Source organism: Rhinoderma darwinii, chromosome 7 (assembly GCF_050947455.1).
Source record: "Rhinoderma darwinii isolate aRhiDar2 chromosome 7, aRhiDar2.hap1, whole genome shotgun sequence".
Classification (NCBI taxonomy): Eukaryota; Metazoa; Chordata; class Amphibia; order Anura; family Rhinodermatidae; genus Rhinoderma; species Rhinoderma darwinii.
In genome coordinates this window covers 139,245,152-139,268,722 of record NC_134693.1, presented here as the reverse complement: position 1 = coordinate 139,268,722, position 23,571 = coordinate 139,245,152, and the positions used below count along the sequence as shown (strand labels likewise).

At 48.1% G+C, this 23,571-nt stretch overlaps 1 protein-coding gene across 3 annotated transcripts in view; it reads right to left on the bottom strand.

Moving 5' to 3' along the window:
- TMCC1 (transmembrane and coiled-coil domain family 1) overlaps positions 1-23,571 on the bottom strand; it is a 99,604-nt gene that overhangs the window by 62,725 nt on the left and 13,308 nt on the right. Inside the window, exons 3-4 of one of the 3 annotated variants that reach the window (XM_075831838.1) lie at positions 20,569-20,679; positions 18,786-19,524 (exon numbers count right to left, since the gene is read on the bottom strand). In XM_075831838.1, the coding sequence (XP_075687953.1) occupies positions 18,786-19,307 (522 nt within the window). In that variant the 5' untranslated portion in view covers positions 19,308-19,524; positions 20,569-20,679. Of the gene's footprint in view, positions 1-8,351; positions 8,568-18,785; positions 19,525-20,568; positions 20,680-23,571 lie in introns of those variants that run through there. The other 2 variants (XM_075831839.1, XM_075831840.1) reach the window with 2 other exon arrangements.

The following is a 23,571-nucleotide window of genomic DNA, read 5'->3' as shown; positions in this document are numbered from 1 at the left end:
CATTTTTAAAGGGTTGAGAGGAGATGCCGAGGACACACGGCTGAAATACAACCAAAATTAAGGATGTAAAACCCGCAGCGTTCTCGATTCTGCCAGAAAGAACTTAGATCAACATTGGATCCTATCAGGATGGAACCGCGGGAAGTCCAGGTTCAGTTTCCCTGCAGCGCCTCCTCAGGAGAAGTGAAGCATTACATAGGTCTTATTGAAATTCAATAGGCTGTCCGTGAGGGAGACACTCTAATAGGGTTAATAGGTTTTCTAATCCAGACAATGCCTTTGAATACAAGAGTCCTGCCAACCAGCGGAGCATGCTGGGATTTGTGGGTCTACAATACCTTAAAGTGTAACTCCAGCCATTACATGCCTGGACATTGAGGACTTTGCGGCAGGGGAAGTGACAACTGCTCATTGGATAATAGAAGTCACCGGATGCTGCTACTATATCTAGATGGACCACGGCAAACTGTTCAGACCACGAGTCCACGCTGCAGATATGAACGATGTCAATGTACGATTCCTCCCGGTCTAGAAAAAGAACAGTAAGATTTACCGGAGTCCAGGTCATTGTGGCAGCGGATCCGCGCGCAATACGACAAACCAAGTCATTTAGAGGGAAAGTTCAGATGCGATATTAGACAACGTGACTGACGTGCACATCTGTAGTGTATTTCCGGTCACGCCATCGTATTCGAGGCGATCCAGCGGGGGTGGGGTGGGCATAGGTGGTGCACCTTCTTATGCAGTGTTACTTAGTATTGTATACGGGTCAATGCACACCATGCGTATTACGTGCCACTTTTCCACACGGATTTGCGTGCAGCAAATCCGCAGAGTAATACAGGACCAGCATAGTCAAGGCGACTCCGGGAAATCTCATGCGCACGCTGCAGTATTTTTCAGGACGGAAATTGACCCGCGGTGCGGATTTTACAACCCGCTTCATGTCAATTTATCACGCACACGTTATTTTGGTGCGGAAAACACGCACCGCAACCGCAGGTAAAGAGCGCACCGGATCAGGACGCGTTTTCCGGGGCGTTTTAATGCTGTAGGTTTTGGTGCATTAGGCAGATACAATGCGCAAGCGGAAACGCAAGATCAATGGACATGCTGCAGATTCCAAAAGAACGCAGCGCAGAATCAGTCCCGAAATGTACTGCAGCGTGTACGGGAGATTTCCTGAAATCTCATTGACTATGCTGGTGATATATTACGCTGCAGATTTTCCGCACATAGTGTGCATTGACCCTAAGGGATACTCCTTGCAAAAGTAATGCCTGATGCAGGAGCTGAGGGGGCGGAGCATGACCAGAGGGGGCAGGTCATGACCAGAGGGGGCTGAACATGTCAAGAGGGGGTGGAGCATGTCCAGACAGGGCGGAGCATGTCCAGAGGGGCGGAGCATGACAGATAGTCTTTGGAGACCTTTGAATCCCTATGTTACATTTTAGGGTTAAGGTCCTTTTACACCGGTTCCGTGAACGCTCGGTTCCTATCAATGTCCTGTGTAAACGGTGCAGCAATCAGCCGATGAACGAGTAAACACTGGATCATCTGCTGATCGGATCAGATCAGCAGATGAATAATATTATGGTGGCATAAATATTATCGTTGTCGGCAACACATCTTGGCGTGTAAAACAGGGAGACGCGCTGCCGACATGATAAGAATGTATGGAGACGAGCGATCGGAGTAACGACCACTCGTCCCCATCAATAGTCTTGTGCAGTTGAATGACATCTATTGTTCCCTGTTATCAGCCATTTCAGGCTAGAAAGAGGCCACTTGTAGTGTTCGGTTGCTTTTACAAGGGCAGATTTTTGCCAGTTAAACAAGCGACCACTGACAATCTTTTGCTCAACAATCGGAATAAACGTGGAGGAACGATCGCTCACACGGGGAGGCGCTGCCGACGAGAAAATGTTTTGGCTGCATAAAAGTTTAAATCAGGAGACAACCCAGCATTCTCTCATTAGTCAGCTGATTGATGCCCTGTTTACGGTAAAGAGCTACGGGCAGCATTGAGACGAGTGACAGTTGTGCCAGTTCCATGCGGTTGTCAAATTGCTTGTTAATGGCAAAATAGTTCGCCCGATCATTGACACGTGTAAAGGGCCTTATTTAGTGGGATGAGTGACAGGAAGTGCAGAAACCTCCCTCTTCCCCCCCCCATGATCCCTACATTGTCCCATATCTCCAGTGCAGAGACCCTCCAGAGACATTACATCATGTGTGTGACTGATATCAGCCGCTCCTCTTATAACACTCCAGTACTATTATATCCTCCAGACATTACATCATATGTGACTGATATCAGCCGCTCCTCTTATATCACTCCAGTACTATTATATCCTCCAGAGACATTACATCATATGTGTGACTGATATCAGCCGCTCCTCTAATATCACTCCAGCACTATTATATCCTCCAGAGACATTACATCATATGTGTGACTGATATCTGCCGCTCCTCTTATATCACTCCAGTACTATATCCTCCAGAGACATTACATCATGTGTGACTGATATCAGCCGCTCCTCTTATATCACTCCAGTACTATTATATCCTCCAGAGACATTACATCATATGTGTGACTGATATCTGCCGCTCCTCTTATATCACTCCAGTACTATATCCTCCAGAGACATTACATCATATGTGACTGATATCAGCCGCTCCTCTTATATCACTCCAGTACTATTATATCCTCCAGAGACATTACATCATATGTGACTGATATCAGCCGCTCCTCTTATATCACTCCAGCACTATTATATCCTCCAGAGACATTACATCATATGTGACTGACATCAGCCGCTCCTCTTATATCACTCCAGTACTATTATATCCTCCAGAGATATTACATCATATGTGTGACTGATATCAGCCGCTCCTCTTATATCACTCCAGTACTATTATATCCTCCAGAGACATTACATCATATGTGTGACTGATATCAGCCGCTCCTCTTATATCACTCCAGTACTATTATATCCTCCAGAGACATTACATCATATGTGACTGATATCAGCCGCTCCTCTTATAACACTCCAGTACTATTATATCCTCCAGAGACATTACATCATATGTGACTGATATCAGCCGCTCCTCTTGTATCACTCCAGTACTATTATATCCTCCAGAGACATTACATCATATGTGACTGATATCAGCCGCTCCTCTTATAACTATCCAGCACTATTATATCCTCCAGAGACATTACATCATGTGTGTGACTGATATCAGCCGCTCCTCTTATATCACTCCAGCACTATTATATCCTCCAGAGACATTACATCATATGTGTGACTGATATCAGCCGCTCCTCTTATATCACTCCAGCACTATTATATCCTCCAGAGACATTACATCATATGTGACTGATATCAGCCGCTCCTTTTATAACACTCCAGTACTATTATATCCTCCAGAGACATTACATCATATGTGTGACTGATATCAGCCGCTCCTCTTATATCACTCCAGCACTATTATATCCTCCAGAGACATTACATCATATGTGACTGATATCAGCCGCTCCTCTTATATCACTCCAGCACTATTATATCCTCCAGAGACATTACATCATATGTGTGACTGATATCAGCCGCTCCTTTTATATCACTCCAGCACTGTTATATCCTCCAGAGACATTACATCATATGTGACTGATATCAGCCGCTCCTCTTATAACACTCCAGCACTATTATATCCTCCAGAGACATTACATCATATGTGACTGATATCAGCCGCTCCTCTTATATCACTCCAGTACTATTATATCCTCCAGAGACATTACATCATATGTGACTGATATCAGCCGCTCCTCTTATATCACTCCAGTACTATTATATCCTCCAGAGACATTACATCATATGTGTGACTGATATCAGCCGCTCCTCTTATATCACTCCAGTACTATTATAAGTCGGTGACTTTAGGGTGCATGGCCCTTTAAGTGCAGCTTCATAATTCGTTCCTCTTATTAATTACTTCAGGCTTAGATTCTTTTGCTGAATGTGTAACACATAAGACTGGGCAGAAAATGCTAAAATCAGCTCCTGACCGTAGGAAGGCGACGAGCGCAGAATGTTGCTAAGTACGTTTGGCAAATCTTTATCGCCCCTTTTTGTGAGCAGCTTCTTACACCCCAGGGAGCGTTCAGCCAAAAATACCCTGATCACGAGTTTAGGGCTTCACCTCTGGAGCTGGCACATTGCAGCAGAAAAATAAATCATTAGGATTGTGCCCTGGCTCAGCTCATCCACACCGGCACCTTAAGGGGTACTCCACCTATAGAAACCTGACAGATCTCTGACCGCTGCATCGATATCCCGGGTCATGGGGTGCACTGGTAAAACACATCGGCCCACATGGAGGAAGACCGGCCTGTCATACATTAGTCTTAGGTTGGCCGTAGGTCAGACACACCTGCCAATGTCAGCGGGACCGGCTGACCATCTCATGTATATGGTGGCGCCCCAAAACTCCCGACAGCAGATGTCGCAGGAACGGAGGGTCGGGCATGTGGATTCTCAAGTGTCAATCAGCGCTCGTTTGTGACAATCAAATGGAGCCGTGGTCGGGATGTGCGGGGTTTATTACGGTCGCTTGTCCCTATACGTTTGCATCTGGTCGGCAGCACATCCTCTGTTTACACGAGGGACTAGGGACCGTTTTTTGCCGCATAAAAGTTCCGATCAACGAGTGACCGTATGAACGCTTGTTTGTCCGATCATTGGCCCGTGTAAAAGTGTAAATTGCTTTTCCAGCTCGGCGTGGGCTGTCATGTGGCGGTTTCATAGTGTAGGGAGTAACTTTTACGCTCATATTACAGATGTAAATCCCAACCACAAGTTTAATGACCTGAACGAACAGCTTTATGGAAGTTTCACACGCAGCGGTTTTCTGAAAAACGCCACGTTTGTTTGCGGTAAATGCTGCGGCCAGATGTCAGCTGGAAGTCACCGGAGAAATATAGAACACGACCAAAACGTGGCTTTTTTTAGGTTTTCATTCAGTTCTATTGGCCGCAGTATCGCTACGGATGGGTGTCCGTGCCATAAAAACGTTCCGAAAGTTATGGCGGAACATGTCCGTTCTTTTGCATTTTACGAACTGTGCTGCCATACTTTGTATGAGAGCAGGACACAAAAATGCGGGCTGCCATCCGCGGCCGGCTATGCCTGAAATCGCGGGCACGGCGTGTGCATGGGGCCTAAACGTGTGCTGCGTTTTATTCCGCATTTTTGGTGCCATTTCTTCTGGAAGTCGATGTGTTGCAAAGATTAATTTGTTTGAATCACATCATTTGCAAATCGGAGAAAAGCCACCTAAAAAATAAAAAAATACACAAAAAAAAAACAAAGACACGTGGATAGTAGAAAACGAATAGCAAAAAAAAATAAAAGAATAAAGTGTGACGGAGGCCTCTCAGGTATTTAGGACTTGCACCCGTGTTGCGTGTAACCGGCCTTAGACCTTATTCAGGCGACCAGAATGCAACAGCATTTTAGCATCTACATTATGACAGCAAGACGCGGACCCTCGCGGTTCCTGTGAGCAGAACTTGGATCACCCCTGGGGTTCACACTAGTCATGGAGGGGGTTCTCAGGCGCCGGATGACCCCCAGCGGTGCGCGCCCTGTACAGGTGACAAGAGCTGTAAACTCTTTTCATATGTACAAACCGCGTGGCCAAAAACCGCATTGCAATTTTGTGGTAAACCGCGTCCAGTTTTGCTGTACAGTAATTGGCCACCACTTCCCCTTGCCACGTAAGAATTCACCCCAAGGGCTTATTCACACGAACGTAGAATAAGTCCACGTGACGGCTGTTAAACCAACGGCCGTCACACAGACGCATGTATTTCAATGGCGCCGTTCACACGGCTGTTTTAATGGTCCGTCCGTGTGAAGGGTCCGTGGGATAACAGAACCTGTCCTATTATCTTCCGTTTTCACAGATCCTCAATGGACTCCAGGTCTATGGAGATCCGTGAAAACGGGACCCGCACCGGGGCAACACGGATGTGAAAAACTGACGTCTTGTGAATAAGCCCCAAGAAGATTACAAATAAAAAACCAAAAGATCCGTCATTCGCAGATGGACCCTGCTTGTTGACAGTCTCCAGGCACTGCCGGATTTGTTTTACCAATACTGCACAGACGCCAGATTTTACATTTGCCGAATACAGAGCCATGTAAAACGATGGATCAGTACAGGAAGTGTAAAGCAAGGCGGTTCAAAGGGTCTTCAGATACGTGCGCTCCCCCCCTCAAACAGGAAAATACTGGATTTACATGAAGAAATTTCCCTCATGAGGAGCGCTCTCCAGCCGTTGCAAAACTACAACTCCCAGCAATCCCCGACAGCTGCAGATTACAAAATGTTGCGGTCTTGCGAGGAGCAGATCATCATCATCATCATCATCACCGGCTTAGGTCATTATCCCCGCCGGTTTTTGCTGGGGTAAAATGAGGCTGCGAACAATGCAATGAACCAGCACCGGATACAACGTGGAGCAATATATGGGGGTGTCCCGACGGTCAGACATGTAAGCTGCAGGAGGCGGCACACGTGGCATTACATGGCGGGAGCCCCTAAGACTCCCTTCAAAAAAACGGTGACCGAATGGACATCCCCTTTAAAAACATTTCCCTCCATTTCTGAGTTCTTCATTCAATTATGGCTAAGTAGGGTGACCAGCATTATGGTTGCCATTAAGCTCGCCTAAAGATGGTCACTCAGCTTTTCCAGACTTCGGAACGTCAAATCGCTGCAGCTCAGCATTTACACACGACTGCTCTGAACAACTAACTTGAAAGGAGTCTGGGAAAGCTGGGTGACAACCAATATAGAGGTCATTACAGTTCTATCAGGGGTGATCATCCAGCTTTCCTCTAGTACCGAATGGTAATGCCGGCTTATGCAGCGATACATCCCCTGCTACCATATCCCCACATCGCTCGAGCCTGGAGAAAGCAGAGGGACAGCTTTTATGGGAGAAGCAATGTTGGTGGTCACCCAGCTTTACCAGAAACAGATAAGATCTTTGCGTGGAATTATAACTCCGGGGCTGGGAATTATGGGAGTTTAGAGGGAAATACGATGTGCAGCTGCTGCATTTCTGCCCCATTCTATGAATACAGAAAATATTCTTCAGCAACTATACAACGTCACCATTACCGGAGGATATAAAACACGGTTGAAAAGCAAAGACTGTAGAATAGTAAGAAGCGATAGCGCAAATAATGAGCTGCAACAAAGCACCAGAAATACAGAAGAGGTGAAGCAGCAGCAGCAACAGCCGCCGTCTGAAAAGCACCAGAAAGTCAGAAGCCGCTACAAGAGACGATACAGCGGGGAAGGTGCAGCGGGGAAGGTGCAGCAAGGAGTTTTCCGGAGAGGCGGCTGCACCTCGTCTCATCTGTGGGCAGGAAGCCGGATTCTACCAACTGGGCAGGGCACGGGAAAACATTCCTGGCGTCTGACAAAGCAGGAACTCCGCTTGCTGTAATACATTCCTACACAATATCAGACAATCTCCAGTCCCCGAGTCGTCCTTTTCTGCAAATTATTCCGTTCAACCAATCATGTTCCCAGGAAAGCTGGGTGACAACCAATATGGCTTTCATTACACATCCCACAGGAGTAATCACCCAGCTTTCTCAAACTCCTGAATTACAATTTCAGTCTTGTTATCCAGTAATACATCCACTTCTCCTGCTCTACAGAACTAGGAGCATTTGGTGTTTAAAGGAGCCCAGGTGACTACCAATATAGTGGCAGTTATAGAGCTTAATGGTGTGGCTACCCAGCTTTCCCAGACTCCTGAATGACAAAAAGTAAGTCTAGTAATAAAGTGATACACTAAATAGTTTTGCCATTTAAGTGCGCTAGGAAAGCCGGGCGACGATCCCTGTAGCAGGAGGAAGGGCGGTAATATTAGTGGTCATCCAGCTGCCCCAGAGGAGGATAGAACGAAGACGCGGCAGAATAGAGGACGACTCAAGGATTTCATTTACTGAAAGATTTTATATTTATAAAAAGCAGAAATTAAATAATGAAAATGCATTTTTAAAAAAAATAAAATAGCCCAAAAATAAATAAAATTACAAAAAAAAAACAAAAACAAAAAACACTAACGACACAACACGCTGCACCACAGACACGACGAGGGACAGAACGCACAGATCCGATCAATTACCCCAAATGCATAAAACTACTTCATTGTCAAAGCAGAAAATGCAAAAATAAATAAGTAAAATAAAAAAGGAGAGTGCCACGCAGGAGGGGTAGAGCGTGCGCCCGCTGGCACAGAACACCGTAACCTGCCCTGTACCCACCTTAGACAGCTGCCTCCTCAGGCTGAACCGCTGGACCATGTTGAACCCTTCTTCACACAAAGAAATAGGAGGGTGTGGTGGCTGGCGGCAATTAAAACGGCATTTTCCAGATGAAAGGGCGCAGGAAAGTAGGGGGTGAGGGGAGGGAGACCCCCCAGATCAGGAGCCCCGGACAGAGGAGAAGACACAGAGCAGATCAGCCTGAAGTTCATGGCACCTCATTGTTCGTGGACTCCACTGCCAGGCAGAGGGTGAGGAGGGAGGGGCGCCGGCTGCTCTCTACATTTCCTGTGAGTCAGCTGTGAGAGAGGGTCCGAGACAGATGGACCCTGAAGACAATCCCCCTGATACACTACCCCCCCCCTCCCCCATATCCACCTGACCCAGCCATTACCTCTATTTCATCAGCTGCAAAAATTAGGAAAGCAAATGTATTGACACGCCGGCAGCGCGGAGCAGATCTGACGGGTTCACTTATTTATACCAGACACCATTCAGCCTGACACACGTGTCCCAGAACCCCCTAGTCCCCCACAACCGTCTACAATTACATACGAGGAAATTGCATAAATTACAACTCCATCATATACAACTTCAATTTCTGCTGCGCTGCCGCCCTACAGACCCATTAGCAGCTGCTGTTTTTGGCAGCCTGTATTCTGACAGGTAGCGGTAAATACACCCCACATGACCCGGTGACGACGCAGGAAATCTTCGTATCTGCTGCTCGCTCTGACTGGCTCTAATAATGCGCGGTCTTGAGAATAGGAAAATATTAGGTCCTTGTTGGTTAAGCAATATCCTAAGTCTGCGCTCTCACTTTATTTATCTAGAAAAAAGAAACAATCGTCTCGACCTCTCATCAGCAACACTCCCCGCAAGCACGGCCGCTGTCCGCAGAGCCTTCAAGAGCGCGGCCGTCCTAAAGTGCATGCGGGCAGTGCCACCGCCTCCCTGCTGGCAGGATATGGCGCAATGGGAAACGGCAGATTTAAAGGGGTTATTCTTTTTTGGCCCAAACACTGGGTTCTCCTTAAGTCTAGAACTCATTTCTCCATTTCTGCACCCACCCGGGATCCAGGGGCCCTTGAGACTCAAGTGATCCCATATAATAGTTTACTAGAAACACTGATCGAATATGATCGCTGCTTCCCATCGATCTGTAGGTCAAAAACCATCAAAAAAAAAAAATCATAATCAAAAAGGTTTCCGACCGTAGATTTTAGTTGGTTACAAAGCGCGCACGCGGCTGGTCACACTCCCCATCCCAGGCTCTACCTACATGTACATCCCCAGGAGTCTAAAATCTGACAGCCTGGTGACTATGGATACATTGTAACAAGCGCAGTCTTAATGGCGTTGTCAGGCAGCCGGTCCCTAGCAACCAGTCTGTCTCCAATTACGCAAGACTTAAACTGGAGGCAGAATCACCACAGACCTGACGGCCGGCTGGATCCAAATCTTCCAACAACCCAAGCCGCTGTTTGATATCGAAAAATGGATCCGATCTATTAAATGGGCGGCACAAGACGACGCAGCGAACAACCCGCCAAGAAAACACAAAGACACTTCAAATAGAAGTTGCGCCGTCCTGTCTCTCGGTAGCACGGGTCATGGAAACTGCTCCTCATAGGGCATGTTCACACAGGGCGGATACGCTGCGTAAAAGTACACAGCACGTCAGCCCTGGCTCCCGCCGCGAATTCCGGACAAAAAAAAACAAAAACGCACCAAATTGCCAGAATGTCCGCGGCAGAAAACTGCGTGTAAAAACGAAACAAAAAAACAAACATGTTCATACTTACCCGTAGCCATGGTGACGCGCCCCTTTGCCGTCCGGCAGCCCGGCCTCCTGGGATGACGCTTTACCCCATGTGACCACTGCAGCCTGTGAAACGTCATCCCTGGAGGCCGGGCCGGATGCAGGGACAGAGAATCTTTTTGCTTTTTTTTTTATTCCCTAAATTGCTATTTTTGGGAATCGCAGCTTTTCTGCCGCAAAAACCGCATCATCTGCGACGTGTCGCAGGTTTCACCTCCTCATTGAATTCAATGGGAAAAACCTGCAACAAAAAAGCAGCGATTACGCAAATACAGGCGACGCCGCGGATTAGAATACAGAATGTCAATTTGAGCGTTTTTTTCCGCTTATCATTTCCGCAGCGTGTGGGTGAGGTTTGTTTTCTCATCCACTTTGCAGCTACTGTAGTTTTTGACTCCGCGTGCGAATATAATCTACAGGTGGAGTGACGGACATCAGTCACACATATGTAAAGGTCAGTACTGGAAAGAAAATAGGGATCATGGGGACTGGGAGGTTCCCAGACTTCCGGTCAATCATCGCACTGAAAAACTCTGTAGATTGTCACAACAATCATGCGGCTCTTCAGCTGATGACACTACAACTCCTAGTATGTATTAACAGCCACAGGATGCCAGGTCACGCTGGGAGTTGTAGTTTCACAACCGCTGGAGAATCAAAGGTTGGAGACCACCGTGTTAGTAGCTCGATGCCAAACAGATGGATTAAAAAAAAAAAAAAAAAAAAAAAAGAAGTGCCAGAAAAATGGAGAAACATGTTAAAAAAAAAAAAAAAAATGGCGCAACTGTCCGGCACCGTTTTGGGTCTTGTTCTGATCAGATTTGGGGGGGGGGGGTTTTAGAGGGTCAATACTTTTTATGGACAAGCGCCATTCTTTTTTTGCTCAAAATACAGCAATCCAGACAGCCATCAAAAGTCATTAGGTGGGGAGTCGTCTATTATACCTCGATTTGCTCCCACATTTGGCGCGGCTTTTAGCGACTCGCCAGTTGTAGAGCGCGGTTCTGACGCCACTATTGACGAACGTGCCCCGGACGACCTCAGCATGAAGTTTCCAAGGTGAAGCAATCAGATAATCAATAGAAAAGTCTCGGCGCCCTCGTGTTTGGCAGTTCAGGGCAGGAAAGGTTAAGTGCGATGTGGAACCGGTTGGAGAGCCTGGCGCGGGGAGCGGCGACGCGTTCATTACATAAAGCTCATTGTTCTGCCTGCGCCCTGGGATTCAGCCGCAGAGATTCCTATAGAGATAAGTCCCATTAACCCTGCAAACCAAACTCTGCTCAGCAGGTGCCGGATTATCAGAACACCAAGAAACCGGCACAACCGGAGCAATAAATGAGGCCCGTGTGTGCCGGGAAGGATTCGGTTTTATGACTCCGCAGGAGGTAACAAGTAATATAATCTCCGGGGGAGGGGCAAGAAAAAAAAATTTAAATGTAACCCCACGACGTCATCACACAGGTCTACAAAGACTGCGTTAGCTTGTCCTGCGGTGCACGGTGACGTCTCCACGCACCGCTCTTGGCCACAAGTCGCCATCTTGACATCTGATCAGGGATAGACAGATTTTTTTTGCAGGTTGTGCCGTTTTGTGATTGGACGGCAGATTCACCATTGCTGACTGATCATTTCTAGGCACTGACACATCTGGAGCCAGGAGGAAAGAGGCGTCCGGGCACATTTCTAAAAGGAAATTTCGAGGAATTATCCATAGCAGCAGAATAAAACAAAAAAAAAAAAAAAAAAGTACACAAATATTTTGGATAATGAAAGATTCTGACACTGAATGGGAACATTTTTTTTGTCTATATACAGAGGCCGAGATCCCGTACAGAACTAAAGCCCCTTATACACCGGCCGATTTTGGCTGGTGCAGCGAGCGCCGATCAACGAGACATTGTTGATCGGCGCTCGTTTGCTCCGGTCACAAGGATCTATGGATGGGGATGAGCGGCCGTTACGCCGATCGCTCGTCCCTATACATCATCATCATGTCGGCAGCGCGTCTCCGTTTACACACCAAGATGCGCCGCCGACAACCAGAATATATATATATTTTTTAAACCGATACGACCGGCGGATGATCCAGCGTTTGCTCGTTCATCTGCTGATCGCTGCCCTGTTTATACTGGACAATTATTGGCAACGAGCGTTATATGAAGGATTGTGTGCCCGATAATCGCCCCGTGTAAAACCCCCTTAATACTCTCAACAGCTGAGTGTTCGTTACAAAGGTTTCAGTCTACACAATCCCAATCCTGTGAGCTAAACAGTTTGTTACAATGTATCAGTGCAGATAAAATGTATCTTTTTGGAGTCCAGGCTTTGTAACCATGTCCCCCTATCACGGCGGCAGGAGGCTACGTCACCATGGACGAGAGGTCACCGGTCTAGTGAATTCGCAGCAGTGCGGTCCTCAGTTTCTTTCTTACAGAGATTTATGGTATTTGGAAAACCCCTTTAAAACCATTCCTGAAAAACCAGTGACAACCAACGTGGCTGCCATTACAGCTCTGCCGGGGGATGCCACCGATATCCAGTCAATCCTGTACCGCCGCATTACTGGACAGATTACCCATTCAGGGGTCTAGGAAAGTTGTAGCCATTTTGGTTGGCACCCGGCTTCCTGGAGATTGATATAACCAGGAGAGCGCTGTGGGACCCATCGTGGCCGGGGACAGTCTCTCTCAGGCACGAGCCGCTCAGACATTCAGGCAGGAGGCAGCAAATAGCCGGGATACTTGACATGTCTGGGGTATTAAGAGACGCCCCGTTTACTCAGCCGGGATCACGGGTATTAAATGATTTGGCTTCATGTTATTCCGAGACCGACATCTGGAACAGATTAATGAATTGGGCAGCTCAGGTCGTCATACCCGCTCCTCGCCCGCGGCAGAGGGCAGTTTGGTATAAGCCACCAGACGTGAGCAGCCGCCTTCATTTATGGTCGACCGCAGATTTAATACTATAAAAAAAGACAATTTCTGCACCACACGACCGGATTAAAGATGGTGGGGGGGGGGGGGGGGGAGGGGGTGCAGCTAAAAGTTGGAGAATCACCAGATCGGTCTTCGGACCTGTTCACACGGCCTGTATTTGACGCACCGAAATACGCGTGAAAAACACTTTATTAAGATTATATTCAAATCATTATTCTCTAGTTTGTTCACTGCCTATAGACCGAAGGTGAAACCCTCTAAGGGCCGGTTCACACAGAGTTTTGACATGTTTTTTGATGCGGAAACCGCGTCGAAAAATGCACCAAAAAAAAAAAATGGCCGAAAGTGCCTCCCATTGATTTCAATGGGAGGCGGAGGCGTTTTTTTCTACCCGTGAGCAGAAAAACCGTCTCGTGGGATAGAGAAGCGACATGCCCCCATCTTCGGGTCTTTGATGTCTCTGACCTCCCATTTGACATCAATGGGAGGCAGAGAAAGTGTATTTCGCAGAGTTTTTGCCCATCGGCACTCAATGGCCGGGGGCGAAAAACGCGGCAAACTGGCGTGCAGGCAGATCAAAATCTGCCTGCAAAAAACTGTGTGAACAGGGCCTTATATTAGTTAAATGGGAATTGGACATTGTTTCACCATTGCAGCAACGGTTTAAAGCCACGGCGACTGTCAAGAAAGTGTCTAAAAGTTCTGTCCACTGGGAGAGGTCACAAAAGAGAATTTTGGGATGGTCGCTCACCCCGGTCTTCCTCTGCTTCAGATTTATGTTGGAGAGGACGTGGTCTGGTGGGAGTGGGATCTGGTCCGCAACTTATGGGATATAGTTTCCCAACTGATAGTTCGGGTATCGTCACACGCTTAACAAAAAAAGGCTGAAAATACGGAGCGGTTTTCAAGGGAAAATAGCCTCTGATTTTCAACCGTTTAAGCAACGTTCTTTTACGGCTGTTTTTGGAGCTGTTTTTCGATGGAGTAAATTAAAAACAGCTCAATAAGTGACATGCGCTTCTTTTTCGCAGGCGCTTTTCAAAACGGGCAGGTAAAAAAAATGCCCCGTTCTGGTCCCGATTTTTCAGCCGTTTATGGCCTGAAAAAAGACCGAAAAAAAGCTGTGTGAACATAACCCTCAGGGCTCTAGGAACACTCATTTCTTCAGACCCCGGTCTGGTCTTCGGTTTCATGAACATGGAGTGCGTTCCGAGGGAGGGCAGAACTGTTGTACGCCACATAATATCGGCAGCTAGACTCCCCATCGCCCGCAAATGGAAATGCGCTGATGTGTTATTATTGAAAGAGATTAATTATTCGTTCCAACTGGAAAGAGCGCGGGGTATTCGGACGCGCGTGTTTGAAAAGTTTGCCTTGCGATGGAGGGACTGCTGGATTTTTCCGGGACTGACGCTCCGCCTTGATTTCCCTCTTTTGTACTCCTTATCCCTCGATTCCTTTTCGCCTGTACTCCGGTGGTGGTTTCGTGATCAGGTCCCCCCTCATTGTTAACTCCTTCTGCAATGGAACGATCGCCTCCCGTTTATGACACAGTATTGGATTTCGTGTATGATCTTTACCGTCACTTTCTCTTGCAGGTATTTTTTTTATTTTATTTTCCTTGAGTTTACAAATAGTTTCATCGGCTTCACGTGCAGCGGTTTCATGTTCGAGGCTCTTTGATAGGTTTTGCTGCGCCTTTCAAAAATTTCCTAAAAACTTTATTTACAAAAAAAACAAAAACAAAAACGCATTGTATGTAAAAAAATGGGGAAAAAAAACCACACAAAACGCGTCAGCTCAATTCTTTGGCGTTTCCCATAGTCCATGGGAGTCCTAATTACGATCCAAAAAACGCACACAAAATTAGTAAAAACCACCTGTATTTTAAAAAGCACTTTACAAAACCGCTAGCGTATTTGACACGTTTACACGTCGTATTTTTTGAGCTTTGTGTGCACATGCCCTTAACGTGCGTTCACGTGCTACACCGTTTATTCCAAGCCGCCATATTGTTTTACCAATAAACACATCCCTTTAAAAATCCATAAACAGCCTTACAGATCCACTAATATCCCTACACTAGGGGGCGCAATAGCACGCACTCCGTTGGTTGGAAACGATTGTTCTAAACCCTCGGCCGCGCAGATTAACTGCGGCATCCGAGACACCAGGGCAGGAGGGGGAACATTCTCTCCAGCAACAAACTGGTTAACCTTGGCACCTCTGCAAATTTACATGAATCATAGCGGAAAATGCCCATTTGTGAGCGCTAACGACGGCGGCTTCTGTGCCGACTGCGTCCGGACATCTCAAATAGGCTGAGGGTTTCAGTTAAAAACAAACATTGGGATTAGGACGGAGTTACATGATATTTTGTGGGCACCGTACACAAATTAGTGGGCGCTGTGCCAGGGAAAGCCGAGGAGAGGCTGCGTTGTGTAACAGGCAGTGCTGCAGGCCGTGAATTACTGAACAACGATGAGGACGCAGCAGCTCGAGTGAGGGTTGTAGTACGTACGGAGCCTGCTCAAAGCAGAGAAAGATCCCGTGGTCTAATAATCCAGGAGTATTATAGTCTATAGCGGCGGGGGAACCTACACTCACAAATAGCAATACTAACCTACAACTATTATAGCAGGGACCATGCAGAGAAACCAGTCCTGATGGTGCGGAGGCTGCTGATTGGGTAGGACATGAGAAAACCCCTCCCCTATTGAAATCAATATTAAACAGTACATGCGATTTCTGAAAGAACTTTTTCCTAAGTTCTCTGGTCACATCCAAAGCTGCAGCCAAAATTCTGCTGCCTCATATCTCCCTGCTGGCTCGATGTCTGTACAGAGCAATAGGTGGTGTGGCCCTCAGCTAGGCTGTTGTGAAGAGACCAGAGCAGTGATTGAGATTGTCATTCGAAATCAATGCAGCTCTGGATGTGATTGGAGTAGAAGACACGAAACTCCAGGTTAAACGGTACCACACAGTAATTAATGGCACATTTCTAGAATATACCATTACTTACTCCACCTGTCTGCACCAAACACAGATTCTTGGCATGAGGGGGCCGCAGCGCAGCATTTCCCTGCACAGTGACGCAGCCACCACCTGATGTGCAGGACAGAACACAAAAGGGACTTCATTCTATAGATCAGCAGGAGGGGGGGGTCCACAGATGTTGGACCACCACCGACCAGAAGTTCATAACATTTAATAATGGGAGTAACACCTAAAACGTCATATGCAGAGAATCTGCCAGAAGCCAATGTAGATTTTAACCGTTTTGCTTGTAGGTAAAAGTAAAAAAAAAAACTGTTTAACCAAAACCCTCTTTTATGGGACGTTCCGTACGGTGATAACAGATCCAGCGGTGGAGAATGACGGGACAGCGAGCACAACGATCGCCGGAGGAAGCTGCATGAGCGACACCTAGTGGCCAAACTACAACATGACGGCGACATTCAGAGAGGTTACGCTGGGGTGTTGTCCTAAAGTAACACTGTATATCCTGATCCCTAATGCAAAGATGGTGCAACTCAAAACTTTACCCTCTGCCAGCATTACCACCATGACCAGTTACCACAACATCTTGTCATCGAGTGTGAAACGAGGCTAGATTGTATATCAATGGGGGAGGGGGCGTCCTCTGTTGCTCTCTGATATAATGGGGTGACGAGGTGTAATCTGATCAGGTGGACTGAACGCAGCGCCCTGTGCGGGTACTCGTGGCGCAGTGTACGGGTTCTGGGGCCAGGAGATGGCGGTACCGGGCACCGAGCGTCCATGAACTTTGCACAGACGTCTCAGCCTTTATCAGGTCTCCCGTAACCCAGATCTGAGAAGAGACACAAAACACGGCGCCACATAGTGTAGATTACCAAAGGTAAAAAGATGCAGAATCCCGAAGTCCAATAAGGTGCTCACCTAGAGACAAGGGACAACGAACGGTGGAGAGAACGGTTGCTGCTGCTGCCAGGACTCGGTGCCGGTGTTCCGCAGAAGACCGCAAATGTAATGCTGGTATACAGAAAAAGATTGAGTCTCCAAGGCGCTGCTGCACGGGGAAGCAATTCGCAAGCAAGGTAACAGGTAAAGGTGGTTTATTGCAAAAGGCTACGCGTTTCAATGCCGCACCGGCATCTTCATCAGGCCATTTTATGGCCTGATGAAGATGCCGGTGCGGCATTGAAACGCGTAGCCTTTTGCAATAAACCACCTTTACCTGTTACCTTGCTTGCCAATTGCTTCCCCGTGCAGCAGCGCCTTGGAGACTCAATCTTTTTCTGTATACCAGCGTAACCCAGATCTGACACGGTCGCTGTCGCCATAAACCAACACGTAGCGAAGGTCGAGGCCTGGACGTGTTGGGTTGTAGGAAAGGAAAAGTGAAAGGAAACCTACAGAATGACGCTGCCCCTCAAGGCAAACAATAGCGGAGAGGTTGGTGACCACTGGCGCCATCGGATGTGTCCCTGGCAGCGTATCTCGCCACTTCGTCGCATTTTCACTTTGTGGGACTTTGTGAGAAAAACACGTCACAATGTTCTAATAGGGAAACCGAAGGTGTATGTAAGGTCGGACGTACAGGCAGATGGCAGGGGAATATTAACGGAGACTCACAGGTGCTGATATAATATACCAGAAGCTTAATACCCAGGTCACCTGACCGACACCGAAAAGCCATCGCATCATCGCCGCCGCTACGGGGGTATCTGTATACGGCTCCTATTGACCTGAATAGAACCTGTGCACAGATCGCCCCCTAGTGGTGTCAACAGGAAACTGTGTGGGGAAACCAAGAGACAGTGTTCTAAGCCAGCGGTGTTCAACCTGCAATACGTGTATCCAAGGGGGCACGGCCGCAGCCTTAAAGGGTACGCCAAGAGTAAGAAAAAAAATCTAGACTGCCCTAGCGTACAGAAATTGCTGGTCGCTGGGGCACGTGCGAGCTCTTATCTAAAACCCTGCCCAGCTGAAGACACCCTCTTGGCTCCCGCTGCTTTGGTCGCCAATTTAAAGAGTCAGTAACCTTCAGGGGGGTCTCATCTGGGATATGTTAATTTTAGGAGGGGTCTAAATTTTAGGGGGGTTTGATATAGTCTGTTAACAGAAGGGGGGTGGTCTGGAGTCTGCATATATAGGGGGATCTGGATTTACAAGGGGGTTTGGTGTCTGTATACAGGAGGGGTTCTGGTCTGGTCTGATGTGTCAGTGGGGGGGTTATAGCATCACTTTTTATTCTCATCTTCTAGACCGACATCATGACGTATCGCTAGATCTGTCGCACCCGACACCAACAACTCCCAAGGGGCCCCATTGACATAACGGGGTCTGTCAGGTTCTGTTGTGGTGTCAGTCGTAGGACGGGAAGAATCGCGCTGCATGCTGCGCTATTCTACCCATCAAATCTGCGCCGGCTCTGAACATGGAATCTGGCAGTAGTGTGATCGGAGCCTTATAACTGATCGCTTCCTTGGGGGGCTCGGTTGGGACTTCTTGTCACTAGGCAGGCGGGGGGGGGACGGGACGGGACTTGGAGGGTTGAGACTCACTGTCCTATACTGTGGAGAAGATAATCAAAATCATGAAGACCCAAACACAAGACATTTTGGGAAACGCCCTTCACATGGCCGACGTCACAGCGCTTAGTAATAGGGATTATCCACAGCCTCTTACCTTCTCAGACGACTCCTCCCCAGACAGGTAAGAGGTGCTGGACATCTCCAGGGCAGCAGAAGCCGTGTGGGCATCCGTGGTGGATGAGGAGCGAGGGCGCCCTGGATAGGACAGGACGGCCATGATATCCTGAGCAGACCGCCGGCCGATCTGCGGACTCCCCCGCGTCTTGCCTTTGCGGTTCTGCTGCACGTTGCTTCCTCTTCTCACTTTCGGAGGGGCCCGGATCTGCTGCAGGACACGATTTAGGGCCATCGGCTGAGAGGTGCCATCAGATTCTTGCAGCAGGGAGTGATCAGGTTCTGGTTCCGGCTCAGGTTGGGCTTGAAGCACATCGTGGGGGGAGACGGAGGAGCGGCGTCTCTGATGCTGAAACAAGTGCTTCAGGCCCTGGCCAATCACATTGATGTTGTCGAAGTGCGAGGCCTTGGAGGCTTTCTGCTCTCCGTCCACCAAACTCTTGCAATCGTTACCCCCGGGATCCACGTCATCGCAGAGGCTGTCACTGCCAGGGGCCTCCATCAGAAAACATCAACCATGCCCCCTGCCCCCTCCCCTCAAATCTTCAGTGCGCAGATGGAGCTCGAGCAACGTCCTCCTCAGTTATTTTATCTTGAAGTGGATAGAGTAGGCCCGCAAGACGCGTGGGGATGGGCGTAGGGAAGTCATAAGAGTCGAGCGGTAGCGGCAGGAGGTCAATGCTCCTCGGGGCTCTGGTCTTTTATATCCTCACGAAAATCTGAGAAACAAAAATATAAAGTTAGATGGAAATTAAATGTATAAGGGGGGGGGCAAGGCCACCCCCCAAATTTTTGTCTTATACGTAGAAATTTAGTCTAGGGCTCTATTCACACGACAGGGTCCGAGTGTCGGCCGATAAAAACAGCCGCTTTGGTCCATTTTTCTCTGCAGTTTTGCATCCGTTCCGAGTATCAGTTTTTAACGGACGATTTTGACTGTTTTGAATCCATTTTTTTTTGTGTCAGTATTAAAAACGCTGCCCCCTGTAGATAATGCCACACAACCCCTTTGTACATATCACCCCCGTAGGAGCGGAATCCCTCTGGCCGGGAATCTCCCACTTCGGGAGTTGCCCCTGATGTCACTGTCCATATATGGATAGTGATTTCAGTGACTTCTGAAGCGGAATTCCCGGCCACAGCTTCGGCAACACTGTGGCCGGTGATTAGAGGGATTCCGCTCCTCCAAGGAGGTACGGTGGCGCAATCTACAGGGGGGGGGGGGGGGTACCATCTACAAGGGGGGGGGGGTGTGGCACCACCTTGCAGCAAAAAAAAAAACAAAATCCCCTCCTCACATGAAATTCGCACCGTGAAGAGGAGACAGCGAGGGGCAGAAAGCACGGCCATCACTCAGATCACATCCAGATGACGGCCATACTTTACACAGCCCCATAGATTTCTATGGAAGCCGTGCAGCCGGGAGAATGGCCCAAAATATGGAATGTTCCAGGTTTTGACGGCCCGTATAGCGGGCCATCAAAAAAAGAAATCGGCCGGGTGAATAGTCCCATTTGGGGTCTATTGTTCTTACTTTGGCCGTGTGACGGCTGTTAAATAAACGGCCACCACACGGCCGAGTAACCCATTGGTGTGAATAGGACCCAACCAACCCTATGAGATCCTGTCTCTTCCAAGATAAGCGGCATCAGAGTGTCTGGTAGCTCCTTTTCTCCCTCCCAGACAAACAACATGATTTCAGCCAAGCCAAACAGACATGCTACAGGTAGGATTGGTAGGGGGGGGGTCAGTATGTTACTTACGTATGGACTGCGGCTGGGCATGTAGCGTCGCTCCCGCTGACTGTAACCTTCCATGTGAAGACGACGTCTGGAAGAACAAAGTTTGTCGTCTTTATTGGGCTCATAGGTCAGCTGTGTGGGCAAGAATCAGGAGTTGGCGTGAGTACAACAAAGTAAATAACAAAAAAATATATATATGTATATATGTCCCAATGACAAAACTTCCTGTACTGCTCTGACATTTCAGCCTCATCATAGGGACATCACAGAGAGCCAAACCCCCCTATCCACATTCTGTTGTGTTTGAACTACAGCAATTCGGCTGTGGCCATTGATGAGGATGGGACACAAGGTCCCTGCGACAAAGCTGAACAGCCGGAGCACAGGACAGGAAGTGTGGTCATGGGGGCACTGGAGTGTCACATAGGGCAGTGGTAAAGAGGACTATGTTTTATATAGTCCTTTATTAGAGCGCCGGTAGAACGCAACCATTTATAATAATTCACACAGAGGATTAGTCGGCGACAGGCAAGTATTGAAGTAGTGATAACAGAGACTATAGCGGGAGCGCCGGGTAATCCAAGGGCACCTTCCTCCGGTTTCCTTGTGTGCTGTATGGAGCTAATAACACAGGACAGATCTGGCACACTCCTCCGGGCTGCGCTCACGTGCATATTTTATGTTATATTTATACCCTTTATTACACGAGGATCATTCCGCCAACAGTTAACCCCAAACTGGCCAGGAGCCGACAATCCAATATCGGGAGAAAGCGAATTAATGGGGGAACAGACGCCAGAGCGGACAACACCGGAAGGACGAAGCGACGGGCGAGGGAGGCGGCTCTGGTCTGAGCTCTCTCCGCAGCTAGAGTAACAATGAAACTAAAACGCGTCAGCAGCAACTGCGCGCCCCCCTCCCCCCTTATCACAGACCCGAGTCCATATCAATCTCTAGAATTTAACTTTCCGCCACTGCCCGGTCTGCAATGATGGGGTCAGACCGTATATGTCGGTGGAACAGTCCCCGGGGGTGTAGGATGGGACAAGGACGACATGAACCTGTTTTCTTTGTAACTTTTGGGGTCTTGGAGACAGTAGTTTTTTTCTAGGTGTAATGTCCCTTTAATAAACTTCGCTTTTCCCTACAACTGTACATAGTAAACATTTTTTTTTGATGTATCCCACTATTTGCCTTTTTTTCGGGAAGGCGTCCGGGCCGTAAAAATGACGCGTCCTATAAATTTATTTTTTTTAATTTACGGACCGCGCTCCTTTACTTTATACTGGCACAAAATATAAAATTGTAATGCCTGCCCGCCACTAGGGTCTTTTCCTTGCTCTATACTGGGAGCGCGGCCCGCAAATGCGGGCGACAGTCCACGCCCGTAATCACAGACCGTGATTACAGCTACGGCCGTGTCCTAAGAGCGAGCGCGGCACCAGCAGACGGGCCATCCGTCGCTATTACAATAGTAACCCCACAGGACCCATTAAAAGGGTTGTACGGGAACAGCCTCATTCTTGTTCATGGGATTTTTCTAGCACCGCAGCTCAGCCCTATTCACTGCAATACTAGAAAAAGCCTATGGCCAAGAGGGGCGCTGTTCTGGATAATCCCTTTTTTCTAACCCTACACATCCCATTATAAAAGGCAGTAGGTTAAGGGGGTTGTACAGGATTAGAAAAACTTGGCTTCTTTCTTCCAAAAACAGCGCCACACCTGTTCATAGGTTGTGTGCGGTATTGCAGCTCAGCTCCAGTCACTTCAATAGAGCTCAACAGCAATACCAGACACTACCTGTGGACAGATGTGGCGCTGTTTCTAGAAGAAACCCCCCTGTTTTTTTTAAAATACGGATAACACCCTTAGTTACGCACTTTCATGGGGGGGGGGGGTGTGACAATACAGAACAAGACCCTCAATGTAATGAATAGATGTCAGTGACACCCAACGATGAAAGCCTGGACTCTCCCTGCCCGATGGGGTTTCAGTCTCTACAGACCACGGTGACGTATAATTTGGGGGTCTGTATGTGATATATTGTATATGTGTAGTATATACTGGATATGTCATGACATAACTGGCACAGGAACTTCCCGGAAAACATCTAATATAATTCCTAATGACGGAGATTTCCACCATAACACAATAAGTGCAGGTTTATAGGATAACACAGGAACAGATCCTCAGCGATTGATGGTAACAGCTTAAAGAGCCCCTCCAAGTGTCCATCCTTCTTACCATTTCCATATTCTTGTCTGGCGGCCTCCCATAATTATTGCTGCACTCCCGCCCCCCCCCCCCCTCTCTGAGATCACAATCAGTACTGTTCATCATGAGCCTCCTGGTTCATGAATGCAATGCAAGAACTACAGTAAAGACTGACAGAACTTGGGTGATTATAGGAGTGAAGACCTGTGGGCACAATAATGGCGACGGACCTCGGTGATGGTCACATAGCAATAAGGGGAAAGATAAAAATCACAGACCGTACACGTATCCTATATATAGAGGACGACGCAGTTCTGTATGGCTTGACGGAGGCCTCCTGACCTCGCCATCATGCAGCGCACAAAGACCCGGCTGCAAGGATTTACCAGCACGAAAATAGTCAATTAAAAAGGGTTTTGTGCCAGGTGAGTGGGACCGCAGCGCCAGCGTGCCCCTTCCCCCAGCACCATGGAGCAGCGAGTAGGAGAACGATTAGAGGAATGTGGAGGCTGGAACAGACGCTGCCTGAGTATCAGTAAGGAGGCAGCGGGATCTGCGCTCCTTGTGAAAAGCGACATCAGATCCGGGGAGGAAGTGGGAGAAAACAACGAGTGGGAGACGAACGCCAGAGCAAAAACAGGAGACTCCATCCAGAACTGCAGCGGGCACAATATACAACCGGCAGGGGTGGCACTACAAGTCCCAGGATGACTAATCAAACCCGCACCTGTCACCGGTGCAGAACGAGGGGCACAGCCCGCACACACTGGTACTTATCATGGCACTCAGCACTGCAATAGTTAATGTGGT